The sequence below is a fragment of the Haliaeetus albicilla genome, chromosome 6, assembly GCF_947461875.1.
Source record: "Haliaeetus albicilla chromosome 6, bHalAlb1.1, whole genome shotgun sequence".
Classification (NCBI taxonomy): Eukaryota; Metazoa; Chordata; class Aves; order Accipitriformes; family Accipitridae; genus Haliaeetus; species Haliaeetus albicilla.
The window spans coordinates 34,206,484-34,229,371 of NC_091488.1; the positions used below are offsets into that span (position 1 = coordinate 34,206,484).

A 22,888-nucleotide genomic window follows, 5' to 3' on the forward strand; every position below is an offset into this window, starting at 1 on the left:
CCTACCAGAAAAAAATTCTGTTCTTTAAAACACTATTCCTTATAAACAATTATTATAAGTTTCAATCAGGGAATGGACCCCTCTTTGCTTGGAAAGGAATGCAAGGGCTCCATTCTGCTTCAAGACAAGCATTTGACCTAATATATACACCGTTACATGATCCACTCAAGCATAATTCAAGCACTGCTGGGTCAGAAGTTTTTACAGGTTTTTATAGGAAGGCAGTTTGCCTATGCATACACATGAACATGTGCACATATGTCTAGATATTTATCCATAGCATCGTGTGGCAGAATTGAGGGAACCTCTAAACAACATCAGCACTCACTGGGACTCTCTTTCCTTACACACCACAGATACAACATCATGAATTCATGTAACATTTCCTAACTCGGTGGATAAGCCACTTCTCCAGAACGTGTGTTGCTCATCATGACTGTAATTATGTAACAGAACTCTGAATACTGTACTATTACAGTAATTATTAATCATTATGCTTCTGTTTCATACAAGTGCTCTAGAGACTGCTGGATATACTGCATTATGCCACAAACTAAAAAAAAAAAGCTAAACCAAAGCTAAACACATCTAAATCTACTGTTTTAAGGACATTTCAACATAATTTACTCTTTGAATTTATATTTTTGTAAGCTCAAAAATATAAAAAAAGAAAAAGCTGGTGTCGATATAGCTGCTGACCTTTGCGACTGTAAACAAAAGACAGTTTTGTCTGTAAAGCAGTAAACAACTTAGAAAATGAAACCTGTTTTGCCAGTGCTTGGAATAGTCAGCGCTTAAGATGACAAACTCTGCATACAAATCAGTTCTTACAGGAAAACAGATTTCTAGACGTGTTTGAGAGAGAATGCAGGATTTCCATGCCTTCAGACCATTGAAACAATTTATTTTAAAATATACTGTATTAAAACCAAATTAGTAATTAAAAAAAACAAACAAAACCCCCCCAGTGCAAAAACCCAAAACGGTGCAAAACCCCACCACATTAGGCCTCTATTCTAGGATACAAATCCATTCCATTTAAGAGCATCACCTTGAAAATAATACAAAACTCCCTCAACTTCATAAGGACTTCACAGAGGCCCATTAGTCCACATCAGAAGACACATTCAGTATTTTAAGCTAAATCAAGTTAAGTGTCTAGCTTCCTTTTTATTAGGCAGCAACCTATACAAAACTGCAATGCTTTAAATTCAGTTGCCTTGGACATGTTCCTGTACACCTAGTATACTAGAAATAAGTATTAATTTTTCACATATCTCTTATAAAAAACTAACAGACATCAGATGGGACTACATTTTCTTTAATTTAGCTACATACATTGGACCCCATGCTCTCCCTTTCTGTGGGAGAACCAGAAGTTCATGCTGTTGCATACCACTGAGAAAAGTGAATTCCTGAGAAACAGCTCTGGCCATTCCACTTATGTCTACAGGCATTACATTACTGCAGGAGTTTAGAAAGAGATTTATTACATCGCTGTTTTCTGCCCTTGAGAGAGTGCACGTAGAATAGACCAATGATCCGCCAGGACGCAGTGCTTTAATAGCAGACCTGCAAATAATGAAAAAAAAAAATTCAACATAAGTGACATACTGGGGGTGGGGAACATGTAAAGATTTACAAATCTAGAGTTATAAATAGGTATAAATAAATATGAGAAAAATAACATTATGAAAATGTCTTAACAGTATATAATTGACAGTTCAGGAAACTACCTGCAACACATTTTTGCTTTCTCATTTATTAATGTATTCTCAGTTAACTGAAGGTATTTTTTATACGACAGTGACAAGTAGAAAGCAGCATCCATTCGGAGTTGCAGAATATACTTCAAACATTTATATGCGCAGCACAACTGTGAAAATGCTGCAACTGTGCATACAAAATGGGTTACACCACATCAAAGTGCTAGTTAGATACTTAGCTAGCTGCTTGTGTGAACAAATATCAGAATGTACACTTGCAGTAATAGCCTGAATTAATTACTGGGCTGTAATTTTACAAACATTGGTGCAAATTCTGCAACTTAATTAGCAGGTGAAAGGACTCGGGGGTTTCACTGAGACACTGCACTTCAACCAGATTTCCTAAGGCAATATGACTTACGGGAACATATTGTCTGTTTATGTGCCCTTCCCCTATTAACCTGTTGACAAATTTTAACTAAACAAAGGCAAAATAGTGGCTTAGGATTTGAAGTACCCTGAAAGCTTATGACTACTGGTAAACAGAGGTTCTTTTTCATATCCCTGCTGAAACTGACTTTAAACAGGCTGTTCACTTTCCATTAAACCAGCTCTGCAAGGTCCTTTTTCAGACGGACAAAATATAACCTATGAGAGTACAGAAATGAGATATGCAATCCACATTCACCTACTGCAAATTAGAGTAAGGAGAAAAATCCCAAATCTTGCACCACAGAAGAGCAATCTGGTACCACCACATAACTGAAAGAGGAAGCTACACTAAAGGTTCATTTGCTATTAAAATGCTCTCTTAAAATAATCCCTTTTAATCATACACTTTGTAGCCTTCAAGGACATAATGGCTCAAAGACTGAGTTGTAAGCTAGTATTCAAACAGACCACCTCACTGCTTCTGGAAAACAGATACCACTGGGTTGAAGCAAATACCACATTAAAATACAACTGTTCCCTAAACAAAACTTTTGTTTACAAACAAGAGAATCTGAACAGGTGAATGCTGTTACTCAGCTTGCGAATGTCAGAAAGACAACAAGGTAGGTGCTCAGGGGACCACAGGTGTGTCACTGGGAATTTAGTAGGTGCACAAGGGCAGGGCAGATACTGGAAGCACAATGACACACACAGTCATGCTGTATGGAAAGACACTGAATAATCTTAGATTGGTAGATATTACCGATAATACAGCATTGACCCAAAATAAAAACATCTTCAGGGAAAAATACAAAGAAGAAAAAAAAAAAAAGAAAAACCACCATATCTTCAAACTGAACGAGGTGAGAAGCCCCCAAATGCAGCAAGCCTGATTCTGAGCCCAGATAAACAAACACAATGCCATTGAAACAGCAATTCCTCCAGAGACAAACTGAGGACTTGCTAAGGGTGATATCTGAAAAAAAACCAGCTGAGAAAGGAAAGAAGAAAATACAAGGGGAAAAAGGCAAGTCCTTTTAACAGGATTGGGCCTTTTCAGGAAAAGAATCAATAAAGAAAAGCCTCATCACAAGCAGCATCAAAGCAGATCACAGGTCAAAGCTACTCTGAAAGTCCTGTCCAAAATAATAAGGAAACACCAGGACAAATGACTGTTTCAGACAGAGATAATACAACTCTGTTCACCTTCTCTGGTGAAAACGTCTGTGTATTATACCCGGTCTGTTTCTCTGGGGAGTGTACACGTTATCTTGCTCAGTTCTTCTGTGAGTCTTGGTTACGTTAATCAGCAAGCCACGTACATATTTTACTGGAGTCTATAGTACTCCAATTTTAGTTAGTGTAATATAAAAGAACAAAGCTCTATCAACTGATGATGCTCAGAGAAAAATCAGCGTTTAATGCCTTTGTTGTATCAGTCTTCAGTGAAAAGATGGAGAGTGAGCAGATGGCTAGCACATTTAGCCTAAGTGAGTGAGCAGTTCAAGTTCAGCCTGTTATAGGTAAAGAACAGGTTAGAGAGTACTTAAGCAGTCTGAATACTTTCAATTTAACTGGGCCTAATGGACTCATTCCAGAATAATTCCAAAATTAGCTAAAGCTATCACAAAACTGCAAGCTTATCTCAGACCTCTGAGTAGCTTTTGAGAGTCTGCAAAAATGTTTAAGAATGTTTTAGACACAGGTTGATATAGGACGATGTTTACAATGTCACCTTGAGACAGTAAAACAGAGCAGGTGTCATCCTAACGTCCCTTCCAGATCGTATTTTCTAAAATTCTGCAGTTACCAGCATACATTTGAATTGCCTAGCTCCAGATATTCATCCTTCCTCCCCTCCGCATTCCAACACACATATACTCCTTCGCAGGCCACAAAAGCACCAGTACTGGACCCGAGGCTCTAAGCTGTCTCCACTGTCTCTCCAGCTACCTTCCTTGCCTGCGGCTGTCCTCCTGTGGCTGCGGCTGTCCATTTAAAAGGGCAGGGCTTACGCTGCTGCTCTCTGGCCTGTCTGAGCAACTGCAGTGCACCCAGATGTATGGAAGGTAACTATTGTAAAGCAGAGCAGGAATGTACAACCTTCCCTTCTCAGGAACAACAAGCCAGCAAGAGAACCGCACACTGATCCCCTGTCTCCTTGGCCTCATACCAGTTCTGGAAAACATAAAAGCATTTTTTTTTCTCCATGTAATAGTTGCTTGCTTTCTAGCTTTCACATCAGAACTCAAAGCGAACAGGGCTGAAGTCTAAATGGGCTCTCAAAGTTGAGCAGATCTTCACAGTATTATTAGAAACCACCTACTTTACTGATCTTCATAGAATTTCCCCCTACAGCTACATGTTTTCCATGCATACAGGAATGCTGAGCCATGAGAGGACAGCTAGCTGGCTTGAAAATGTTTTTGCATGACAATCAAGATGTACTGTTAGCATACCTGATAACGTTACACATAAGAAGCAGAAAATGACAACTACTTTCCTACCTATAAGACAGATACTACATGAACATTTAAATAAGTGAGAAAATATTTTTACCATGTAAAAGTGGAAAAGGTAGAAGGTACAGGTATATACCAAAAAAGTAGGCTTACACAGTTAAAAGCTTGGGCGCTTCCTAAGTGTCCTTTTCTTACCATATATTAAGTAACAACCATTCAAGACAATACTTTCAAAGGCACCATGCTTCTACAACTAAGTCACTGGGGCAGTGATGCAGAGGAAAGAGCAGCACAGGCTTCTGAATGAAATCCTGAAAATCTCACATCAACCCCCCCATAACTCTAAGCTTCCTTAGCTTGGGAATCTTCACTGGCCCATGACCCAAAAAGGTCAGGCTGCTCAGTGCAGTTATCTTTATTCTGAACCTAAGTCACGAATTAAAATATCTAAGGAGGATTACTTTACGCTGCAAGGTTAATCAATGTATCTATCCATCTTGTCAAGTTCAGCAACAGTTGTTTCAGTGGCTGTGTTCAAAGTCAACCGACCGCCATCCCCGATTAAGCCGTGCTTGGCTTTTGATAAACCTGCACTAAGCTGCAAAATTCAAAGTGAAGAAGTGCTGGGCTCAAAGTCACAGGGTGATACTGTGCTGGGCTAAGCAGATTCAGGGAGTTTGGTCTCCTCGTCACCAGCATGACAGAGAATTCATTCATAAGAGAGTTTGTTCAAATAAATTTAAGAAACTAGTCTTCCTCTATAATCAATGGAGGGAAACAAGCTTATCCAAGGGATAGGCAGGAGGTGGAGCATAATTTATAGACATCTAGCAGAACCCACCACTGCTACTATGACTCCACCATCTAAGAATGTAAGATTCCTCTTACATTAGGCATCTTAATTATCCCCCAAATCCTTACTTAAAGCTCGACTCTTAGCTGAAGGAATATGGTACCTGTTATAAGGTACTTTGTAACTTCCAAAACCAGGGTCCAGATCTAGAATGATTAAAAAGGATGCTAGTGCAAAAGACCCTAAAATATTTTTTCACCTTCCCCTTATTATAGTATGTTGGTTAAAAATAAAACACATTACTTAAAGGTAATTAATCTGCAGTTATTTTTCTCTTAGTGGTACAGATGACCTTCAGGTTTATTAAAGAACTAAAACTTTCAGTTTAAATGTAGAGCTAGTTATAATTAATGTCATAATTTTAAATTCAGGTGTATACATTTACCATAATGGATTTTACAAGTTGCAGGCACTAATACTGCAAAGTTTCAAGCTTCATATGGAGAAACATAAGAACACACAGTAAAAGCACAGGAAACTTTTTCTTGGAGCCTCATGACTTGCTCACCTTTCCCTATAACCATTTTTGCTTTCATAACGTGACACCACCTTAGTGCTAGCAAGGTCCTTTGGTCTCTCATCTCAGTGGAGGCAGGGGATGGAGATCCATGCCGCAGCAAAGACACAAGGGTTATCCATGTTAGAAACCACGGAAGCGTCTGAGAATGGTCATGTAGGAATTAGGGCTTCTCTCCCCAAAACGGTGGCTGGATCAATAGCCCGACTGAAGTGCATCTACACCAAAGCACACAGCATGGGCAACAAACAGGAGGAGCTGGAAGCCGTTGTGCAGCAGGAAAACTATGATATAGTTGCCATCACGGAAACATGGTGGGATGACTTGCACAACTGGAGTGCTGCAATGGATGGCTATAAACTCTTCAGAAAGGATAGGCAAGGAAGGAGAGGCAGTAGGGTAGCCCTGTATGTTAGGGAGTGTTTTGATTGTCTAGAGCTTAATGCTGGTGACAACAGGGTTGAGTGTTTATGGGTAAGAATTGGGGGGAAGACCAGCAAGGCAGATATGATGGTGGGAGTCTGTTATAGACCACCCACCCAGGACGAAGAGGCAGATGAAATATTCTATAAGCAGCTGGGAGAAGTCTCACAATCCTTAGCCCTTGTTCTCGTGGGGGACTTCAACTTCCCAGATGTCTGCTGGAAATACAATACAGCAGAGAGGAAACAGTCTAGGAGGTTCCTGGAGCGTGTGGAAGATACTTCCTGACACAGCTGGTGAGTGAGCCAGCTAGGGAAGGCGCCCCGCTGGACCCGTTGTTTGCGAACAGAGAAGGACTTGTGGGTGATGTGACGGCTGGAGGCCGTCTTGGTCATAGCGATCACGAAATGAAAGAGTTTTTGAGTCTTGGAGAAGTAAGGAGGGGGGTCAGCAGAACAGCTACCTTGGACTTCTGGAGGGCAGACTTTGGCCTGTTTAGGAGCCTGGTTGACAGAGTCCCTTGGGAGGCAGACCTGAAGGGCAAAGGAGTCCAGGAAGGCTGGACATTCTTCAAGAAGGAAATCTTAAAGGCGCAGGAGCAGGCTGCCCCATGTGCCGAAAGAGGAGCCAGTGGGGAAGAAGACTGGCCTGGCTAAACAGAGAGCTTTGGCTGGAACTTGGGAAAAAAAGGAGAGTTTATGACCTTTGGAAGAAGTGGCAGGCAACTCAGGAGGGTCTACAAGGATGTCGTAAGGTTATGCAAGGAGAAAATTAGAAGGGCCAAAGTCCAACTAGAGCTTAATCGGTCTACTGCCATAAAAAGCAATAAAAAATGTTTCTATAAATACGTTAACAACAAGAGGAGGGCTAAGGAGAATCTCCATCCTTTATTGGATGCGGGGGTAAACACAGTGACAAAGGATGAGGAAAAGGCTGAGGTACGGAATGCCTTCTTTGCCTCAGTCTTTACTAGTAAGACCAGTTGTTGTCCAGGTACCCAACCCCCTGCCCTGGAAGACTGGGACAGGGAGCAGAATGAAGCCCCTACAATCCAAGGGGAAATGATTAGTGACCTGCTACACCACTTAGACAGACATAGGTCTATGGGGCCAGATGGGATCCACCCAAGGGTGCTGAGGGAGCTGGCAGAAGTGCTCACCAAGCCACTTTCCATCATTTACCAGCAGTCCTGGCTAACCGGGGAGGTCCCAGTGGACTGGAAGTTAGCAAATGTGACGCCCATCTACAAGAAGGGCTGGAAGGAGGATCCACGGAACTACAGGCCTGTCAGTCTGACCTCAGTGCTGGGGAAGGTTATGGAGCAGATCATCTTGAGTGTCATCATGCGGCACGTACAGGACAACCAGGTGATCAGGCCCAGTCAGCATGGGTTTATGAAAGGCAGGTCCTGCTTGACTAGATCTCCTTCTGTGACAAGGTGACCTGCTTAGTGGATGAGGGAAAGGCTGTGGATGTTGTCTACCTAGACTGTAGTAAAGGCTTTGACACCGTTTCCCACAGGATTCTCCTGCAGAAACTGGCTGCTCGTGGCTTGGATGGGCGTACTCTTTGCTGGATAAAAAACTGGCTGGATGGCCAGGCCCAAAGAGTTGTGGTGAATGGAGTTAAATCCAGCTGCCAGCCAGTCACAAGTGGTGTCGCCCAGGGCTCAGTACTGGGGCCAGTTCTGTTTAATATCTTTATCGATGACCTGGATGAAGGGATGGAGTGCACCCTCAGTAAGTCTGCAGATGACACCAAGTTGGGCGGGAGTGTGGATCTGCTTGAGGGAAGGAAGACTCTACAGAGGGATCTGGACAGGCTGGATCGATGGGCTGAGGCCAACTGTATAAGGTTTAGCAAGGCCAAGTGCCAGGTCCCGCACTTGGGTCACAACAACCCCATGTAACGCTACAGGCTTGGGGAAGAGTGGCTGGAATGCTGCTCGGCAGAAAAGGACCCGGGGATGTTGGTCGACAGCCGGCTGAATATGAGTTGGCAGTGTGCCCAGATGCCCAAGAAGGCCAACAGCATCCTGGCTTGTGTCAGAAATAGTGTGGCCAGAGGGACTAGGGAAGCAATCATCCCCCTGTGCCCTCAGCACTGATGAGGCCACAAATCAAAGACTGGGTTCAGGTTTGGGCCCTTCACTACAAGAAAGATATTGAGGTGCTGGAGCGCGTGCAAAGAAGGGCAATGAAGCTGGTGAAGGGTCTAGAGAACAAGTCTTATGAGGAGTGGCTGAGGGAGCTGGGGTTGTTTAGCCTGGAGAAAAGGAGGCTGAGAGGAGACCTTATTGCTCTCTACAGCTACCTGAAAGGAGGTTGTAGTGAGGTGGGTGTTGGTCTCTTTTTCCCAAGTAACAAGCAATAGGACAAGAAGAAATGCCCTCAAGTTGTGCCAAAGGAGGTTTAGATTGGATATTAGGAAAAATTTATTCACTGAAAGGGTTGTCAAGCATTGGAACAGGCTGCCCAGGGAAGCAGTTGAGTTACCATCCCTGGAGGTCTTTAAAAGACGTGTAGATGTGGTGCCTGGCACATGGTTTAGTGGTGGACTTGGCAGTGGTTGGTTAACAGTTGGACTTGATGATCTTAAAGGTCTTTTCCAACCTAAACAATTCTATGATTCTACTTGCAATCAAGACCATAAAGAAGCAGCACCATTGTCAGCAGCTAGTATGTGTAACTTAAGCTTTTATGTTGCATGCTATCATACTACACTGCACAAGTATGAGGTTACTGTTTTAGTACCATAAGATAGTCAACACATAGCAGAAAAGACTAAAATTGGTGAAATGCATGACAATCCATTAACATGCCCTATTTACCAGGAAAGGCCTGTATACAAAATCTCCAAGGTTAGTTCTTCCAGGAGATGATATAAAACAGTGTGCAAAAGAAGTAATTACTTTATAGAACTGCAAGTGCTATCACATGTTTGTTACAAGACTCATACATGCTGAACTAAAGAAAAAAAAGTCAGCCCTTTTCTGGGGTTCTGAACATAGCTTTAGTATATATCAGCATATCACAGTTTAGGAGACTTTACTGATATCAAATAGTCCAAAACTTTAATGACATTTTCAAATCATCACTAGCTTTGAATTACAATAGCTGAAAAACTGCAGGACAGATTGAGATTCACTGGCATATAATTCTATAGAAATGTGATGTTTTTCCACACTTATTTTGAACTATAGACATCACTTTATAGCCACCAAATCCACACTTAAATCTTTCCAGCACAGTAGCGCAAGACACCTCTGTAATCCAAACAAAAAGGGTGGTTGATGTCCATCCCATTCAGGAGGTACTCTAAAACAATTAACACACACAGTTTGCTCCCCTCCTCATTGTAAACAAGGTTTTAAGAAAAAAGAAAAAAGGAAAAAGTATTAGCAATACTTCATATTTTTGCAGAGTGTGTCTTTCGATACAGGTTCAATGGCACATATAGTACTAAGGAAGTCAGAGGTACAAAAGATGCATTAGAGTAATCTATCCTAACCCCTTGTATTACAGGAGTACTGGATGAGATTTTTTTAAAGAAATATGTTATTTTAAAGCAGTTTAGTTTATTTCTCAAGATTTACTTTAAATCTAACAACGGAGGAGATGCTAACAATAAACTAGGGAAAACAGAGCAGTATTATTATTTAATATCTCAGGGAAAAAAAGACCACTCTAGAGCCACACGACAACTCTAAAGGGAAAAAACTCTTTCATGCAACTAAACATACTTAGCCAGAACCCAAAAAGAGGATTTTTCACACTTACAGAAAGTTAAACATGATAGGCTGACATTTTGTTCATTCTAAAAGTCTTGGAGTCTCAAACATCCTTTTAAAAATAGGCAGACACTAAATATGTATTTCATACTACAGCTAGCACCTACATGTCCAGCCTATTCCTCCTGTGCTTGGGTTTATGTTGCATGCCATTGGAAGGGTCAGCATTAATTATGTTAATCATTCAACCATTTTCAGTATTAAAGTAAAAAGATTACCTATATTTTAGGGCAATTTTAAAATAATACAACACTTCAACAGTGCCATCTTTTGGCAACTGGGATGTATTTCTGCTCAATATTCAAGATAATGTCTGATCAGAATAAAAACTACCATACCAACCCTTTTATAAGCTAGTCAAGAAACAAAGCATCTCAAGATGCATTTGCTTTTATCCTCAATCCTATTCTTTTTATTGACTAAAGATATTACACATTTCTTTCTTCCTCTTACAAGAGTCCAGATACATCGTGGTAATATGGCCTGCAAGTTAAAGGTTTTGCTTTTATTTCTCCAAACCAAGTCAAAAAAGGTAAGGAAATTCCTCCTGTGTCAAAATACTGATTTTTTTTAATGCTTTGTAATGGGCAGTGACAGAGGTGCATAGGAGACAGAGACACTAGTTTAGGTATTCACTCCCTCTGCTTCTCTCTAAGTAAGCTTTGCTACTGTGGAGGGAGACATTGCAGTTCAGTATAACACGGTAGCAAGATGAGAAACATGAAGTGAACTGCTTTTTTTAAGCATTAGGATTGGACTATAAATAAAAGCAGACATAGCCACCAAAAAACCCCACCCAAACAACCAAACACCACAAAATCAAAAAACCCACTCTGTTCTGCTCTAGCCAAAATTTGTCCCCAAAATTCTGATAAATAACATTTCTATAGCAAACAACTTTAAATTCTTCTAAAGCAAAGACCAAACCTTCAGTTTAACATTACTGAGCTTTCTCCTCTAATGCATGGTGACTTTTGAAATACTTATCCTGTTAACACAGGGCTACAAGATATCCTTTGCAATACTAAAACTGCAGTGCCTTTGTAACAGTAATAGAGTGGTTTATTTCCCATTCTCAGATTTAAGAGCCACAGGCGCCAACACAACACTCAAGAATTTTGCTTCCACTCTCGACGTTGCAGCTGCCTTGCTCACTCACATGCTGGGTTTCCACACACTCAGTAACACTAACAGCAGGGCTGTTTCTAGCTGGCTATCCTCCAACAGCCAGAGGCAGTCCACTGTAAGAAATCTTCAATCCTTCTGTCATTTCAGTCATCCCAGAATTACCTTCTTACCTTATACACTCTCAGAGGTCCATCCCTCTTCCCAACTTAAACTTATTATTTACACGACGCCCAGGCAGAACCTTCTCAGCTACAGAAGGGAGAACAGAAGAGAACATGGAGCCACAACAGTGGCCACAGCACTCACTCTTTGTGAGAAATTCAAACCAACCATGAGTCTAAAAAACTCAGTAAAATGACTCATACCTCCAGCAACATAACCAACAGTGTTTTGGGGAATGGCACAGCGCAAACATGCCATGTTTATGCATACACAATTAGAGTAAAAACCAAAGCCTCCTTGTCCAGTCAGCAGCTATCTAACCATTTTCATCCTGAGGGGCAAGGATGCACAGAGAGTGAACACGGTTTGCACAGCAAGACACCCTGGACAGCATGCCCAATTTGGAGGCTGGGGCCAGCAGTCTATATAAACTATTCAGCTTTTCCAGCATATAGAGTGGTTAAAGAAGGAATCATCCACACAACCCATATAAGATTTGTTGGTCCAACACTTGCAATTCTAAAAAAATTCCCAGTGGAGCTAACTGACTAAATGGTTATGGATAACGAGTGGATTAAATGGGCAGCTACAGAAAAGCAAAATTCCAGGGAAAGACCTGAAGAACAGTGTGATGAAGCCATCCTGAATGTGATTTTCTCCACTTTCCTATGTGCCTTTTTTCCCTTCTCCACAGAAAATGGCATCCACTTTACTACTTTCCTCAGCTCACCTCTCCTGCTCCAGTACCGCGGTTCAGAATTCCCTCGGTCACTCCAAAACACCCCTGAACTTCACCCAGGGAGGTCCTGTGCAGGAGTCCCACGCACACTGAAACAGAAATCTGTGACACAAGATGGCTGCTCTATTTCTGGAGGGACTCCCTTGTGTTTCTCCTTCCCTCACGACATTCAGCCCTGCCATCCTTTTAATGCCTGACACAAACTCAAGCAACTTCTATGATGGTAAATTTTTTTAAAGGTTCGAGACACTGGCTCTCCTTGCTTTTGCAATGAACGTTAAAGGCTGAGATTTTTTTCATCAGTAGCAAATCACAAACAAAACTGAATCACTTTGCCTGGACAGGACAACTAGCTAAATGCAAGTATCTTCCTTTTTACTTCATCATTACACATCCATGTGCTATAAAGGCTTTTGACTTAATCAAAGCAGAAATGGTACAGTGGTACCATATACTAAATATATGATGGTCTATTTTACAAAAAACCAATTTTTGCCTTCACTCTACAACAACAACAAACCCCACAATTAAGAGCATACAATTCCTCTTCTAGGTACATGTGGAACACTCCACATGTCAGTGAAAACAGAGGTGGCACTGAATGCGGGAAGAGGAATATCAGGATTTTTCCAGTAAATCACAGTATTTACTATAGACTATGTGAAAAAGACTCTTTTTTCAACACATAAATCTATGACTATATGTATTCTGTGAAACAACGTCAGTAATTTTCATATACCAGGGAAAACAGAGCAGCTGGTAACTTAAGGTTTGTTATATTTGCATCCTACGTTTCACCAAAAGTTTTACCATTTATTTTAAGATATATTTTCAAAGGTCTGGACTGGAGAAAATAAAGTGGGTCCTGTGGCATGTAGATTAGCCTTTAGAGACTTCGGTTGCCAACTCTACCTGATGACTTAAGGGAAACAGTCAATCTCATTTTACTTCCCATGTGTGCAGACTGGTAAACCACCATACAAAGTGGCTGCATAATCAGCAGTCTCTGCTCCAGGACTAAAGCAACAAGACAAACACAGATCAAACGCTTTATGAAGCCGCTTGCACAACACCTGGTTACTTACATATGACAGTAACTGATGGTTTAGGTACCCTTTAATTCAGAAAAATAGGTTCAGAATACTTGGGTTGAGGTTTTTTTTATTTTTCCTTCCAAGTAGCACGTGCACAACCCTCCTACCTCCCAAGCTATTCAACGAGAAAGAAAAAATAAACCCTCAAAACTTCTGGTAACCTTTTCATGAAAAAGATCAGTAATTTCAAATACCATGTTATGACTGATATCCAAAGCAAAATTTGTTAGTACAGAGGGACACATTCATTTTGTCTCACTATTGTGCTCCACTTGCATAGGATTTGTAAGAGGAGATATGCATGTTATACAGAACCAGACAGAGTTCCTTAAAAATCATATTTATAAGCAAAACAGGGATTGAAACATCTCATTAGCTAGGAAGACTAAAGGGTTTTCTGGATTTCTCAAGCCAAGTTTAATGCTTCATCCTGAGTTCTGAAAAATGAGAATACATACACCTCGAAAGACATCAACTAGGAAAATGAGCACTTTGTACAGCTTATTTTGCCACCAGTAATCCAAAGCACACTTCAAACTTCTCATGCACCTGAAATCCCACAAATCTCTTAACTTTCTGTGTGCATGTCTTAGGTATTCATAACAATCTCCCTTGTAGCTAACTACTAGGGAGAAAAAGAGGTGAAGAAGGAAAGTCAGCGAATATGTATCTTCTAAAGTTAGTCTGAACTCCTGTGGACCAGAACTCTATTAAACATCAATTACAGCTGTTTAATTACTTGGAGATGTTGTGTATAGAAGAGTTACACTAGTCTGAATGCCTTTACTGTGTTTTCTAAATTGCATCCTGTTGGAATTATTTTCAGCTGAACCCTAACACAGTTTCTTTCAGCTGCAGTAACTGGCCTAGGAATAATTACAACATCTGTAACAGTTTCACCACTAAGTTATTATGCACTTGAGCTTAATTCAAAATTTAATTTCTACCTGAGAACTGATAACACTGGAAAATTCACTTACAGGAACCACTGCATTTTGTGCTAGCATTCAGTATCAGGAAATGAACATTCCTTCCTTACTTTGCAATTTGTTTTCTGCATGAACACTCCAAATAACAACAAGATTTGCAGTGTGTTCTTGGATTATAGCACTCAGCAGGGAAGCTTTGGTTTTGGTATTAACAATCATTACAATCTCAGTTTCCTTCAAATCAGTGGTGCCCTCACTGCTTGTAAAATTTGCTGTTCAGCATTTATGCCACTTATTTACATTTCAGATTTTATTCAGGCTGGAGTAGGAAAATCGTTGCATCAATTTCAACTTCTTCCATATCTTCATTCTCTGAAGCCTCTATATACTTAATAAATTACACTGTATTGCAAAAAATACTTTTCTTTCCTTCACTTCCTCTCTGATGTCCCCAGCTTACGCCCAAGCAGATCTGCTAACAAAAAAACCCTCCAAAACCAACAAACCCACACCCAAAAAAGAAAAAAAAAAGTGCAAGACGACCAAACTCGGAAAAACAGATTACAAGATTACAGGTGAAGCGCTTCCTTAAGAAAGAGGGAATCTTTACATTTTGGGCTGAGTGTCACTTGATAGAAATGAAAATAGAACTCCCCTCTGCATTTCTTTCTTCTCATTTGTGTCTTATCCTTATACTTAATACTACTGCTAAACTGAAATAATGCTTGGTCCTTATACTTTAAGCTTCATCTTCAAATCATACGTTATTACTTACACTACTTTCAAAAAAATTGCTGGGATCCAGCTTTATACTTGTTTTTGTTTTACAGATACAGGAACCAAGGTGAGAGATGCCCACAAGCATAAAGCACTGGGTAATCTGAACAGATAAGCCAGAGGTAGCTCTGCGTGAGCTGACTCACATAAAATGCAGTACAGCTGGATTAATGCAGGTTCAGCCTTCCTGAATATTACTGGAAGTATCAGAGATGGGATTCAAACTCAATTTTCATTTATAATTATGCACTCTAGCAATAAAACAAAGGCTTGAATAGGGTAGCATTCCACAATTTTAGTTTTGCCAAACTTCTAATGCACTTGCATGAATCATTTAGCCTTTCCTGGTCTCATTTTATCATTTCCTTTTTCCCTTTCACACAGGATCCAAGATATCTTTTCATTCTAAAATGATCAGATTAAAGGAACAATAAAAATACAGTGGACACCTATACCATTTACTGTATATGTCAAATATTTTACCCAATAACACTTGCAATCTCTAACTCTTGAACCTAACCACTTATTTCATACGCTCCAAAATCTTGTAAAAGACAAAAAAAATTCCAGCCCACATAACAATAGATTGGCCAATCTACAGAACTACTCAGTCCTATGTTGAGCAATGAAATTGAAATTACCATCCTTTTACTTCCATTTACTTATCAAAAGTATTTTGTCCTTACAAATCCAATTCTTATTGCTGTTGCTATAGTAAAGTATACTTTCAACAGAAACAAAGTTCTCTTCTTGATTTAGGAATAATTCAATTAAATCTGATTTGGGCTGACAGGAATGTCTCCTTTTTTAAAAACAAGGTTCCTGCTGTCATGACTTCTCCACTTCAGGATTACAATCTGGAGTGATTTATGCAAATGCTCAAAATTTCTCTGCATGATATATGCTTTCTTTTGGTAGGGGTTCACAAATTGGATTTTATATGTCAAATATTGAAAAGGAAAAACTGAAACAGGTCAGTGTTTTAAATGTGATTGATTTCTTCAAAGGAAATGGGTGACATGATGCATTACTGCAATAAGATACTCATATTTCTGTTATAAATCATAGGCTTTTGCTAGGCCTTTTTCAACTGGAAGTCATGCAAAAGTATCTTGAACTGCTGCAATGGGAACTTTCCATAAAAACTTTCTTTTTTATAATATGTTATTTTTCCCTCAATTTGCTCTGACAGATGGACTTCAGGTGGGACTGTTACTTTGCAAAAACCACTCAAGTCTAGAAGGTATTATTGGTAAATCACATTCCTTTTTTTTTTTTCCCCAGTGAGAAAAAACTGTGGAGTTTGAGATGCTTCACAAATGCTAGCCTATGGCTGGTATCATTAAAAAGTGTAATACATGACAACCTTGATTTGGATTATTGGGTGGATGTTCTTGAAAAATAAACAATCCTCTCTCCTGCACTGAACCCCACATTCTTTTACTTTTTTACCCAATTATGATCAGTAGTCTTTCTATGCAACAAATAGTCAAATGGGTATTAAATTCAAGCAGCATGTAAGAACGTGCAATAGTGGACTCAATCTCTTCACATAAACAGCCCAGAAAGCAAGTTCTGAAGCAGCATTAACTAGTGACCTAAGTGACATTTGGTAACCAGTCCTGACTTACAGCTCAGTTATCAAAAAGACTGTAATGAAGAACTGTAAAGGGTAATTCTGTGAAAGAACAACAACAACAAAAAAAGAAGTTTGGGAAAGAATGCCCAGCTTGGCAGGTTTATAGACTACTTTCACAGAGAGTTTAAAAAAACCTATTAAAAATTATATTTGTGTGTTTGCTTCAGCTGAGGAATACATCTGAAACTGTTTTAGCTGTGTCCACTGAAAATATTTTTATATGGTACCAGACTGTTCTGTGTCATCTGAATGGACATGTATGTGAATAAGCGAGTTACGAGGACTGTACAGCAGTATGGTAGTAAAGGACCTAGGCCTCACTGCTTATATTACCCCATACAAACTTCCATGTCCACATTAACCTAGATCAACTGCTTATTCTAAACAGCATTGCAACAACATATTCTTCACATTCTTTTCACATGGTGAAACGTGGTTTTGGTTATTAAACATGACAAATCTTGCCCCCATGTCACTTTTATTAATTATGAAAAGCTCCTTTAACAGTTTTCCTTTGCACTTCTCACCTTAGCAGCTGGAATTGTAGAGATGGTAACTCCTTCCTTTGCATTAGCCTAAGCGTAGCTTGCTGAATATCAGAAGAGAATAGCCAACTTCTGTCATTTGAACAAGGAGCATCAACCAGTACCTACACAATAAATAAGAGCAAATAAGACAATTCACTATAAGGATACTCACTTTCTGAACAGTGCGCCAAAAATCTACTCACTTTTGCAAATACTTAGAGCATCCTTATTATTTTCCATTTTAGGTGCAGAAATGATCTACTTACTATTTTGAGATGGTTTTATGGAGTTATCGGGGGTGGGGAGATAAGAAATTACTGCTCCAAAAGCGCCCTCTACCTGATTAGCTCTCCCTTGTTCCCCCCCCCTTCCTAATTACACATTATGCAAAGAACACTGCTGCAAGGTCTTCAGAATTCTCTACCAAGGCTAAATGGGTAACATCATCTAACACATGAATAAATGCATAAGAGGCTTCATAAAGTGATTCCTAAGGCTCTGCAAATCCTGTACATGACCTTGGTTCCCCTTGATTTTTGTGGGGGCCAGAAAAAAAAGAAAATTAAAAAAAGAGCGACATAGGAAGAAAAAGCAGCAGAATGCAGAAATATAATTTGCTAATAAGTAATAATGTTACCTTTTCATATAATTCAGGCTTAAGATCTCCGATCTGTCTACCATCCAGTTTAGAGACTGTTATTAAGTTAATCAAAGGATATGGGATGAAGGATTCTATCGTCTGTTTCAACCATCTTGACCTCGAGTCATCATATTCGTTACAGTGAAACTGACCTTAGAAAATTAAAAAAAATGAAGTAAACACCCTAAAATAAGTCTTTATGGTTTTTTTTTGGGTTTTTTTTTTTACAAATATAAGGAGCTACACTGATTTCAGAAGTTCTACTGTTTTGCCATGACTGCCATAGAGTTTACACCTCATGTGCTTATGTTATTGCACATTTTATAACACTGCTGAATTTTTATAAACCTGAGTAAATTTCAACATGCTCTTACAGAGCAATCCATAAATATTTACTAGCAAATATTTACTGTAGCAATAGACTTCCACAGTAAAACAAACTTTAAACATGATCCATATCCAAAGACCAGTGCTAAGTGAGTGCCTTTCTGGGCTCCTTGAGCCACTGTTTAAATGAAGTACCTGCTCCTTATAAATTAATTAACTGCCTTTTAAATAAATAAAACATCAGTTTTGCATATCCTAAGCTGAGAAGTCCAACCCGTTATTTATTTGAAATTTCAGCTGTGTTTTAACATAAGGGGTTTGGTTGCACTTACTTTTATAACAATGTAGCCAGAGTAGTTACCCCTTCAGAAGAAACACTGCTGTTGCTTGTACCCAGACCAGAAACACAGCACAATACTTTTTCCTCTTAGTCCTGTTTTCTGATTTAATAAAATTTTTATTTTCATGGTTCCACAGGTTGTCCTACACCATGTTTGCCACACACAATATGGTACATCTTAGCATTCACTGAGGTATATAAAGAATCAACTTCCTTACATCTTTCTTTCTCAGCAACAATTTGGTATCTTCAAAAGCAGCCATGGGATAAAAGTGTTTTTTTTCAAACCTTTTGAAAGGGCAATCCGCATTTAATTTACCTCATTGGTATCATTCCTCTAGAAGAGGGAGGGAGAACTAGCTGTAATCAACAGGTGCAGCTGGTTATAGTAATGGTCTCATCAGTAAGAACATAAGGTGCTGTGAACATTTTGAGACAATTACTACCCAAGCTAACATATAAACTTTGAAACAGCAATCACAGCTTGCTTTAACTCCCTGGCCTGGAAGAACTGAGCTGCTGCTTGCTGTTGCTTTCTAAACACTGTGATTATCTTAGTGCCCTTCTGCAATATCTAGGTGGATTGAGACACAGAACTTATTAAATACTGATATAGACCAATTCCTCATCATGAGCTTTCTCCCTCTGCCTAGATCTTGCATATTTAATTTGTTACGCTCCATTTTACATCAGTACACTTAAATTTACTTATACTATTTGCATAGCTACTCCACTTTTGTCTGTCAGTCTGCAGTAACCTATATTTAAATAACTACTGCATTTTTCATCCTCTTTAAGGTAAACAGACTTCATAAAAAAATCTTACTAAACAGCAAGGAACTACTTAGAATATAAATATAAATTGTTGTTTGGTTTTTTTTGCCCCCAATCCAAATCATGTACAGAACACAGGCACAACTGAAATAGCCCAGGCACAGAGCCAGGGATCAGCTTCTAAAAGCACCTCAATACATTACCTGGATAGGCACACTGCAGTATAGCTATTGATTTACCCCCTGGGGCAGCACAGAGATCCAAAACATCTTCCCCATCTTTCACTTCTAAGGCCAGCACTGGCAGCAGCGAAGCAGCATTCAGGAGATAATACTCTTTCAGTTTACCAGCCTGGTGCTTTTGTGCAGGGAATCTCCCAGGAGTTCTCCTGATGTAACACTTCAGCAATGCGGGAAGATAGGGCAAAGGTCCTTGAAAGGCAGGGTGATATCCCTTCACACCCAAGGTGTTCTCCAGTTCAGAGGACTGGCTGAACTTGTTAAGCAGGATGGCGTACTGCCAGCACAATGGGTACGTGAGTACATCTCTAGATTGAAAAAAAGAAAAGCTGTTTAATAACTTGGCAAATAAAATGATCCTTCCATAGTGTAGGAAGCCTTTTCTTACATAAGGGTAACAACCTCACCATTGGATGATTCTGGTACAATGAAAAAAGAAATCATTTTGATTAGATACGATTAAGAAAAGTATGCAGGAAAATAATTTTAATTTCAAGCCACCGTTTTCTCTAATTATTGCATTTAAAACACTAACTTCTTCTAAAACAAGATGTTCCCTATTTTCCCTAATTATTTAACAAATGACTGTAGAAGTTATAAATCATGAAGCATAATGGTCTTTCTGACTATAAAGTACTTCCCTAGGGACAAAGAACAACTGTAATATTAGTTGTAAATATCACAACATAAAGAATCACATTGGCTTTGCAATGGTTATTCCAGCCAACACCATAAAATGCAGTTTTTACAAGCATTCTTTTCTAAATTTTGTTTTATGTTCTGTAAACATTGAGCCAGAAAAACTTAAACCAATAAGATATGCCTGGAGAGAGTAAAAAAGCAGTGCTTATATGGTAAGAACACGCTTGCTCATATTTCAGTTCACTTTTTCAGACCTTTCTTACAAGGAATCCCCCCATTTTCTCTTTAAACTTCTCTCACTATTTTTTCATTTAGCCTCAAAAAGTACTTCTCAGGCATATTCACTGCCTAAAAGAGAAATACGCATTGATCCAACCTAAAAGAGTTTTTAAGTTAATTCACTTAAACTAATGCTATACATCTATGGTTTTTTTCTTTTTTTTTAACAATGGAGACACTTATTTTAAACTACTTTTTAATCCAAAGAGGTCACTCAGACGAATCACACAGTTTATAATACTCTGAACATGTAAGATGCTTTCTCCCTTCAAAGTAATGTGGCACTGATCATGGGAACACTCCTCATGCACTCTAGGTCTAAGTCAACTGATTTTGTTCAAATCCCTGTTGAAAAGTATATAAGCTAAGCAGTGAACTTGTCCAGAAGGGCTCTTCTGCTGGCTTTCCTATGAGCAACAACCACCAGCTAGCAAGGAAGGGAAGATGTCTTCTCTCAATATCACAGCCAGTTCTTTAGCAGCTGTGTAATCAAGGCCCAAATTAAGTGATAGCCTTTTCTGTACATGTTGCTAATATTCAATTTCTTCTGATGAAAGAAATCGGGGGATGTCCTTCTCTTCTAACATCTTTGTCCCAGTCTCTCAAGATACGATAAAGCTGTAGGAAAAAAACCAAACCCTAACAGCAGCTGTTAAGTATAAAGGGATGCTTTTTGGACCACATTTTTACAAAACAGTCAAAGACATAAGATGGCAGTCCTCTTGCAGTGCATATGCATACAGAAGAACAGAACCTTCATCACGTCCAAAATATTCAAGTCAACGAAAAAAACTAAAAAATTCCAAGTTTTAGTCTTCTGTTACTTACTGCTTTTACACTGAAAACAAACTACACTGAAAACAAACTGAACCAGTTGTTACAGTCCATGACTGTTTTCAAAGTTATTTTATGAAGCACTTAAAAAATAGCAGAACCTCTCCTCTGCCTCCCCCAGCTCCCCAAAACAGACCTGACACTGGTCCATGTATGTCCCAGTTCCGTTGTGTACTGCTTCTCAAAATGATCCAAAACAACTTGACAAATCTGCTTTTGAGGTTTCCCTTTTGTTTTATTTTCCAGCTTCAGAAATAGAAGGAAAAAAGAAAAGCAGTAAAGACAAACAAATGAAACCTTCCCTAGTTCTCATTAGAATTATTAAAAGAACATTTTATCAATTTAAATCGACTTAGTAACAGTGATACTAGGATGCTCAATCAAGGTCACATCATACATGTGATCAAGACGTAACAGAAATTTCAGAGAACAAACTAGTTAAGCTAGTGTACTCCCTCTGTCCCTACCTGCGAAGAGGTCATTGGAAGCTTGCTGATAATACTCCTCCATGTCCACTATGCTAATAATACGGTGGTTCCTGGGACTCTAATACACCAGGAGCAAGATAAGCAAGGTGTGATTATGATCCTGCACTACGATCACCTCTGCCAAGATGTACCCATGTGCTTAAGTAAAAGAAAGAAATTGATTTGAACCATTGTGGAAGTCAGCTGGAGTTGAGCCACAAAGCACCGCAATAACTAATTTATTCCAGGAATAAGGAAAAGAAAAAAAAAATCGGCTATGCTTTCGGTTCTTTTTTTAACCTATGAAAATTTTGTATTTTATTTGGGGAGGGAGAACTTTTAGTTTCTAGGCAAACTCGTGCTACTCAGAAGGAAAACCCGAAGGCAAGCACTAGGTTTTGGCTGACTTCCCCCGCCAAGGACAGGCGGCAGCCCTCCCCTCCCCTCCCCTCCCTCCCCCCCGACCCCCCGCCTCCCCTCTCCGCCAAGCACCGCTCCCCTCTCGACGGCAACCGCCGGCAGAAGGCAGAGCCCGACGGGGCCGCCAAGCCGCCGCCGCCGCCTCCTCCCAGCGAAGCGCGGCGGTGCCGTTCGGCTGCGGTTCCCGCCGCTCCGAGGCGAAGCGGCTTCCGAGGGGGCCAAGGACGCGCACGCTGCTGGCAGCAGGGACGGGGGGGGGGTTTCACAAACCGGGTCTCACCGTTACGGAGCGGGACCCCGGCGCCGCTCACCGAGGCCCTACCGAGCTCTTCCTCGCAGCTACCGGCGCCCCCGGAGCGATAAAACACCCCCTTCCGACCCGAGAAGCCCCGCTCTCGCCCCTCCGCCCTGCCCGCAGGCGGCCGCCGCAGCCCCCCTCAGGCAGAGGAGAGGAGAGGAGGGGAAGGGAAGGGAAGGGAAGGTGGGCCGCCCCGCCGCCCCGCCGGCGGAGGGGAGAACTCCCGGGCCGCGCCGGAAGGCGCCGCGCGCCATCCCGCTCCGCTTCCGGCTGCCGCCCCCCGGCCGCGCCGCTGCCCCTCGCCCCCGCCTCACCTGCTGCGAGGCCCGGGCGGCCGCTCGCCGCGCCAGGAGGGCGGCCCCGGGGCGGGGGAGCGGCGGCGGCGGCGGCGGCCGGGCCAGCGCCCGCGGCAGCCGCATGGCCGGTGTCGGGCGGGGCGGCGGGAGCGGG

The 22,888-nt window shown here is 40.7% G+C and overlaps 1 protein-coding gene across 5 annotated transcripts; it reads right to left on the reverse strand.

Annotated features, from left to right (window-relative positions):
• Positions 1-883: 883 nt before the first annotated feature.
• On the reverse strand, positions 884-22,869 carry NSUN3 (NOP2/Sun RNA methyltransferase 3). 5 transcript variants are annotated; one of them, XM_069785500.1, is made up of 7 exons: positions 22,421-22,590; positions 21,721-21,799; positions 21,390-21,499; positions 19,463-19,806; positions 17,816-17,970; positions 17,179-17,300; positions 884-1,572 (listed from the first exon to the last, which is right to left on the reverse strand). In XM_069785500.1, exons 2-7 carry the CDS (start codon positions 21,733-21,735, stop codon positions 1,311-1,313), a joined length of 1,008 nt encoding a protein of 335 aa, XP_069641601.1. In that variant the 5' UTR covers positions 21,736-21,799; positions 22,421-22,590; the 3' UTR covers positions 884-1,310. The 5 variants fall into 5 exon arrangements, with proteins under 5 accessions (XP_069641601.1, XP_069641600.1, XP_069641598.1 ...); XM_069785499.1 differs by having other exon boundaries at positions 21,721-21,879; XM_069785502.1 differs by lacking the exons at positions 21,721-21,799; positions 22,421-22,590 and adding exons at positions 13,125-13,229; positions 22,753-22,869 and having other exon boundaries at positions 1,358-1,572.
• Between the last annotated feature and the right edge of the window lie 19 nt (positions 22,870-22,888).